Source organism: Vigna angularis, chromosome 7 (assembly GCF_016808095.1).
Source record: "Vigna angularis cultivar LongXiaoDou No.4 chromosome 7, ASM1680809v1, whole genome shotgun sequence".
Lineage (NCBI taxonomy): Eukaryota > Viridiplantae > Streptophyta > Magnoliopsida > Fabales > Fabaceae > Vigna > Vigna angularis.
In genome coordinates this window covers 6085457-6093228 of record NC_068976.1, presented here as the reverse complement: position 1 = coordinate 6093228, position 7772 = coordinate 6085457, and the positions used below count along the sequence as shown (strand labels likewise).

Sequence of the window (7772 nt, the reverse complement as noted above, 5' to 3'; positions counted from 1 at the left end):
ATTTAAATTGAAACTTTTTATTAATAAAATAATTGAGTGTCATTTTGTTAAATCTACTACAACTCAAACAATTTTTTTTTAGATCTTCGGATGTTAGAAAGAAGGTCGAAAATATATTTTTTTGAAGATTATTTAAATTTACGAGAAAATGTTACTATTCATTTTATTTACTTTCTTATTATAATATAACAAAATTAAAAAGAATGCAAAAAGGACTGATATTGTTAAATGATTATGTAAAATCACATAACAAGTTTTCAAAATCCAATAATAAGGGAGTATAAACTTGTGAACTTGTGTGTTAAATTCCAGAAACTAATGATGGAAACTGAAGGAGTAAAGTGTTTGATAGTCTGAATAAGGTAGTCATGCATCAAACTTCATCATTCATTGGTGACAAAGCAAAATGACTGTGCATGTAATAGTTGTTCTTAGACCCATTCGTTAGCCCATAATGGCTCACAACCAGATTCTTTGGAATCTCCCAATACACAGATTAGTGCAGTCGATTTTTTTATTTTAACATGTTGAAAGATGGACCACTTCGCATCATGTGCCTCATGTGGCATGAGGTAACCCATAGTTTGTGGGTAATCAGTTTTATATTATGATTGTAAGAGAAATCCTGATGAGTCAGTTTATTATGACAGAAGATGTTAAACTAATGGTGCTAAAGTACAAAAGAATCTGATTAGAGAATAGGTGAGGAGTGACGGTTCAGAAATCCTATCTTTCATCATCAATGAGACTACAACATCATGGTAGAGTAAAGCCATAACTAGCTAGTGATTCCCGTGACACTTCCCTCTGCACAAAAGTTAACAACCCCTTCCTAACCCATCTCAACCCCTTTTTGTGTATGTCTCTTCTGCCAAACAAAACCTCTGCTACACTCTATCACACTCTCTTCCTCTGCTCCATCACTTCTCACCAACAATATTGGTGCATTTTACATTGAAGGACACAATGCAAGGTTCAACAGGGTCATTATTGAAGCAATTGAGTGTGAAGGAGGCTTGGAAATCAACATCAAGTAGGTGGGGTGGGATGGAGAAGGGGTGTGAGACTAGTTTGAGCCAAATGGAAGGTTTTTCCATGTATGGGAATGAGGACAGTGGGATGGTAGGGAAAAAGAGAGTGATGGTGGTGGTGGATCACACTTCACATTCCAAACATGCAATGATGTGGGCACTCACTCATGTAGCTAATAAGGGTGATTTGCTCACTTTGCTTCTTGTTGTACCTCCTCATAAGGCCTCTGAATCTTCCTGCTCTACCTTTCTAGTCAATCATCTTGGTTCCCTTTGCAAAGATTGCAAGCCAGAGGTAAATTCCTGAATCATATGTAGTCCTCAATACGTTATTCTTGAAGCTTTAACTTCATTTCTTATATGTTTGAAGTCATGAAACATAGGCTATGTCACTGTGTCCATTCTGTCCATTTTTCATTTTCTTAAATTCTTTGATGTGAGGGATGGACATTGACACATTGTGTTTGGTAGATCTTGAATTTTTTTTTTAGTGAAGTTGGTCTTGAATCTTCAGTGCTGTTCAGAAAGAGGGAGCTATGATGTTCCATCCTTTTACCCTTTTCATTATTCAAAACAAAATCATGCATATTTCTTATGCCCATAACGTGTTTGAACTTTTTCTCTTCTTTAGAGGACAAAGGGTCTGAGATTCCTGTAATATTCCAGTTCTTTATTTTCACTTTCCAGAAGGAAATGATGAGAAAGCTCCCATGTTTCTTCAGCTTTTCATTGCACATCCCCCCTCAAAAAGTGAAAAATTTATTTATTTGCACTATGTTGATCTGACATAGGTGGAAGTGGAAGCACTTGTGATCCAAGGACCAAAACTGGCCACAGTGATGAGTCAAGTGAAGAAGCTGGAGGTTTCAATCTTGGTATTGGGCCAAAAGAAACCATCTCCTCTTCTTAGCTGGTAGGATTGTCCTTCAATGCAATTTTCCAACCTTCAATCTCAATTCTCAAACTTCCAAACCCTTTTTTATTCTTTTAATTTGGCTCTTTGCACTTTATGCAATAAACTACAGAGTGATAAACTAATAATTGAGAAATCGATGAGTACGATTTTGATAACTTTGTGATCTATTTTATATAGTATTTATTTACGTGTAACTAATCACAATTTTAGTTGCCATTCCTCTGTATCATTGCTCTATACCTTCCAAAATCCACCGACTAACAGAGCAGCCAAAAATGTATGAAAAGTCAGCTTTATGTATAAAATTTAGAGTTATAATTATTAAAACAATTAACAATTTTACCAGGCATTGTCAATTTGTCTTAAAATAACTTAGTTATTTACATACTGAGAATAAAATATTATTGTCATGCAGTTTTACAGATAACTAATTTAGTAATTTACTTGCTGAGAATAGAGTATTATTATCACACCCTTTACAGATAACTAATTTAGTAATTTACATTGTGAATAAGAAATATTATTATAATGTCCTGTTAATGAATATGATGTGTTGAAGTAATAAAATGTTGTTGGACTGTGTAGAAATTAAATTTATCTAGATTACTATTCAGTATTTGAAGTTTAACTGAGTAATTGTTGCAGCTTGTGGGGAAACAACAGTATAAGCAGCTCAGAGGAGTTTGCTGAGTATTGCATCAACAATGCAGAGTGCTTGGCAATTGGAGTGAGGAAGAGAAGTCAAGGCAACAATGGCTACCTTATTAGCACGAGGTGGCAGAAGAACTTCTGGCTACTGGCTTAGATCCTGAGATTCTTCACTTCAGTTGCTAGTAGTAGCTATAGTTAGGATCTCAGAAAAACCTTCAAATGCTGAAAATTAACACAATAATATGTGCCTTCTATTCTAGTTCTAACATCATTGTCATTGTGCAAGTGAAATGACTCGGTGCATCCATTTACATATACTATATGATTAATTCAACATGATTGTGACCAATAACTTCTTCCACCTCTTTTAGTCTAGCTGATTCTTTACTGTCAAAAGACTTTTTCGCTTAAATAGCATACATGAACCTGAAAAAGTCACCTTAAAAGTTTTACTTTTTAAAACTCAGAATTCAGTTTCGATAATCGAATCGAATTCTGAATTGTTATGAAGAGAAAAGCGACTGAAAATCTCCTTAATTGGACTTTCAATTATCTTTTATTTAAAAGTGTTCTTAGCCGGCCTAGTACACATACTTTTTAAATTCTTTCTATCAAAAAGACTTTACTCTTAAAACAAAAATATTCTAAGTCTACGTCTCTCTCTTTAAGATCAAGAAGAAGTGTGCTTCCAGAAAGCATTTTGATGCTCACATTAGTCGCATGCGTGAGATAGTAGATAATGTTGTAATATTTTGATGTCCACATTAGACGAATGTGTCAAATAGTAGATAATGTTGTAATAATGAATGTTTTTTACTTCGGACATTGTATGTGTCATATTAATGTTGTAATAATGAACATTAATTATTTACTTTGATGGTTGTATTATTTATAGAATAGTTACCACGTTTGTGAGCTTTCACCTATACATGTCTAAGTAGACCTGATTTACCTCATGAACTAATTGTTTGATTTAGATTATGCTAAGTTACAAAGTAATACGTCATTAGTTTTGTTAGTTTGAAAGGTAGTTGAATAGATTGACTTATCGTCAGATAGTGGTGGTCATATAGGCTAGCTTGTCGCTGGTAGAAGCAGTTAGACATTGTACTTACAAGGTCGGCTTGTGATCGAGTAGAACCAATCAGACATGTCGGCTTGTGGCTAGGTAGAAGTAGTCAAACATTGTACTTATAAGGCCAGTTTGTGGTTAGGTAGAATCAGTCAGACATTCCAGCTTGTGGCCAGGTAGAACTAGTCAAACATGCTTGTTTATGTCTAGATATATCACTATTAGCTTCAGTAGGCTGCACATGGTACTAGTAGGAGGCACACACTCCTTGGCAGGCGACACCTAGCTATAAAAAACAACACTCAGTCTTGGTTGGTAACACATAATCCTTAGTAAGCCACACATGACACTCAACGGGCAACACAACAAGTAATACATGACTTTTGAAATACGACACATTGTCCTTAGTAGGTAAGTAGCACTCAATCATTGGCAAGTGGCAACTCAGGCTCGGTAATAGACAATTAATTCTCTATAAACAACACCTAGCACTTGGTAAATAACGCTGGATTCTGATAGTCACTTAACATTTTATAGTCGACATTTAGTTCCTGTAATTGATACTTGATTTCAATAATCAACACTTAAGATGTGTTATGGCCTTATTTAAAGTTGTTATCATCTTATTTATTAGAGTACATAATTAATAAGACCGAATAATCGGTCATCAGTAAAAAAAAAAAAGTTTTTCAAAAGATAATAAAGTTTAGAATTTTAGTCCTTAAGAATTGAAGAACTGAATTTGGACATGAAAGATAAAATCTTAGTGTTATTATTTGGATAATATTTACATTGAAAACATTAATATTTAAATGAATGATTCAGAATATGGTTGAAGATATAACATTTGGGTGAAATCGTATCTGTCACGGACCAACGCCACGACCTATAGAGGAAGAAGGACCACATGGCAGGAGGTAGAAAAAATCATTTACATTAGCATTAAATTTCAGCACCTTTTTTCTTCTAAATTTTTGTAAGTGTAACACGAAACGTGTAGAAATAGTATTAGCATATCAGTAACAAATTTCCTTCAGAAGAACAACTTAGTACTTTTTTTTTAGAGTATAACAGGCTTGTTTTGTAAAACAATTTACATTATTTATAAGCAGTTTGGAATTCTATAATTGAATGTTGAAGAAAAATAACCAACATTTTATTTATTACAAGTTATGACCTTTATTTAAAATACCCAACCTATTGCCAATGAAGTTGTTGGGGTTTAATTAATGAAAGATACTGTGATTAAGTGGTTAGTGATGTTGAAATTTAATATTCATTGTTACCTTTATACCAACATAATTCAATGCTAGTAGATGTGTTTTTTTTTTCTTATTTTATGTTGTGTGAACCGTATGTATCAAACACTTAAACGCATTATTAGTGTTTAACCAAGTAACTCTAAACATAATGAAACAGTAGTATTGTTAATTTTTTTTTTGTTTAATACATCATTTGTTCCCTTTTTGGGGATTTGGTTCAAATTAATCCTATCTTTTGAAAAAGTTCAGTAAGGCCCCATATTTCGTTTAAAAATGTTCAATAAGGTCTTTTGCGCTGACGCCGTTAAAAACATAACGGTACAGATGCCACCGTTGCTAAACCTGAGTGAGTTGTTTTGTTTGATGATTATGTGGCATTGTGAAGTGAAGTGAGTTGGTTGAAATGTTTAAAGTTGAAGTTATTGTCTCTAATAAAAGGGGTTTCTGTTTGCATGTGAACTCATTGACACTTTCTACTTTTACTGTCGGTGCTTTCATCACGCACATACTCTTCCTCTTCCCTTCAAATCGCTCTTTTTCTCTCTTACTCTGTTCCTTTCTCCAAACTTTGCTTTCAAGTTTTTACCCCGTGACTCTCTCTCTACCACCTCTACATATAAATAACACTCACTTCTCACTGTTAACCAACCACGGCAACCTACAATGGCACCTCCCAACCTTTTTGTGTTTCTTCTTCTCCTTCTTCTCTCTCTCCGTCACTACTCACAATTACCAGCAGGCATTGTCCAAGGCAATCCTCTTCTTCGAGGGCCAATGCTCCGGATTCCTGCCGCAGGACTAGAGAATGTAGTGGCGCGCCAATTCGGGTCTCGGCGACGGCTAGACCTACAACACCAACCTCATCGGCGGCTACAAATTTAACCAACAAATTTATACCCCCAAAATCATCGTCAATCGAACAAAATATAATTAAACCCTAACCCTCAAATACAACAACAACAACAACAACATCAAGTAATTAGGCTTAGATTAGGACCACTTACCTCACGTACGTACGCTGTTCCAATTTCACCTTCAAGGAATCAGCAGCCAACCGTCATTACAACACCACTTGCAGCACAATGTTGAACCCATAAATGGGGAAATCAGTCTTAGATAAGGGTAATTTTCTTTGACCCAAACTTAAACCTACCACCTACCTTACGTCATTTTATTTATTTTTTAAATATTTCCACCAGCTCACTTCACTTCACATTGCCACGTAATCATTAAACAAAACAGGTCACTCAGGTTTCGCCACGACGACATCTCCGTTATGTTTTTAACGGCGTCAGCGAAAAGGACCGTATTGAACATTTTTAAACGAAATATGGAGCCTTTATGAACTTTTTCAAAAGGTAGGATCAGTTTGAACCAAACCCCTAAAAGTAGAGACCAAATGATGTATTAAACCTTTTTTTTTCATTCATTTCTACCTTTCCTCTCTTCTCATTCAATTCATTAGAAGTTGCAAAAATAATCAAAATTATGTTAACCACTAATAAAATTTTATCAAGGATCTATCTATATTATAAAAGAATATTGAGTAAGGAATTAAAAAATATTTTTAACTATTTGAATTAAAAAGTATCAAATTACAGTTAAATTCTAACACAATAAATAGTTGACATAATTCAGTTTTACTCCCCTTATTGACTTCATTTGGCAAATTTGTTCCTCTATTTTTTATTTTGTTTAGCTTCATTAATTTCGTGGTGTGATTGTAGGCTTTTCATTAATTTGACATTTGAATATTTAGTTATGACACAGAATCATATTCAAAATTATTTGTTACTGGACTGCGCTCAACAACAATTCTGATAGATATTGAAAGGTCGAGTTAATAAATTAAGGTTTATTGTAACTTTAGTCCTGAAATTTAGAATAATTCCAATTTTGATCTCTCAAATCCAAAAATGTTTAAGTTAGCCTCTCAGTATTAAAAGAAAATTATTCTAATTCTTAAACATTCAATTTGAAAATATAATATAAACTCTCTTTTAATTTGAAGTACTAAAAAAAATTATTTCACATTTTAGAAACTAAAAGTATAATTAAATCATAAATTAATCAAAATTGCAAGGATCAAAAATAAATTATCAAAAATATAATTAAACCAAAATAATTTGCATTTTAACGAATCAAAGTAATTTCAACCAACTATTAATTATCATCAAAGGTATACTACAATCACATCATATCTCAAGCGGAAAAATAGAAAACTGGTTACAAAAATTACATTGAAATGGAGCCATCAAAAGCCAGAAATGGCTTAAAAAAGAACTAACTTATGGATCACCCATTCTTCAGTTCATTGGGCCTTCAGTCATAAGTTAACATGTTTAGAAAGAGTGATGATAAGGGTAGAATGAAATGGATGGAAAAGATGGGAGGGTTAAGGAATTTGTTAAAATAAATAGTTGGTGGAGTTGAATGAAGAAGTTGGTTTATCCTCAAAATAGAAAAAGTTCTATAAACTGTGATTTGTTTTTTTCATTGTTGATATTGTAAGAGAGGTTTATACCTTCTTATATCTTTGTAATAGTATCAATGTTATTTTAGTTTTACCTTCTTAATTATGGTTCTACTCTAAGAATAAATAACTGAAGTCACTTGAATATTATAACCATCAGTTATGAGTACCTTTCCGCCTCAACCAAAATAATTATACCTTAGAGTAAGAATAGGATATCACTTATTAACATTCATTTGACACATTTAACAAAAATAAAATTATCTTAAAAAAAAGTGAATTTATGTAGTTTTTTGAAAAAAAAAGTAAAAATAAAAAATAAGAAAAGGTAATATTAAATTAATGTAAAAAAATTAAGTATCGCAAG

General features: G+C 33.0%; 1 protein-coding gene across 1 annotated transcript; it reads left to right on the top strand.

Moving 5' to 3' along the window:
- Window positions 1–650: 650 nt before the first annotated feature.
- On the top strand, window positions 651–2947 carry LOC108337298 (uncharacterized). The gene is made up of 3 exons (XM_017573793.2): window positions 651–1326; window positions 1823–1944; window positions 2593–2947. Exons 1-3 carry the CDS (start codon window positions 967–969, stop codon window positions 2750–2752), a joined length of 642 nt encoding a protein of 213 aa, XP_017429282.1. The 5' UTR covers window positions 651–966; the 3' UTR covers window positions 2753–2947.
- Window positions 2948–7772: the final 4825 nt, after the last annotated feature.

Bases quoted from the DNA above. Each gene is read 5' to 3' on its own strand.
- LOC108337298 (XM_017573793.2), top strand. From the start codon at position 967: ATGCAAGGTTCAACAGGGTCATTATTGAAGCAATTGAGTGTGAAGGAG. The intron at 1,327-1,822 runs GTAAATTCCTGA...GATCTGACATAG, and splicing joins GCAAAGATTGCAAGCCAGAG to GTGGAAGTGGAAGCACTTGT. The intron at 1,945-2,592 runs GTAGGATTGTCC...TAATTGTTGCAG, and splicing joins CCATCTCCTCTTCTTAGCTG to CTTGTGGGGAAACAACAGTA.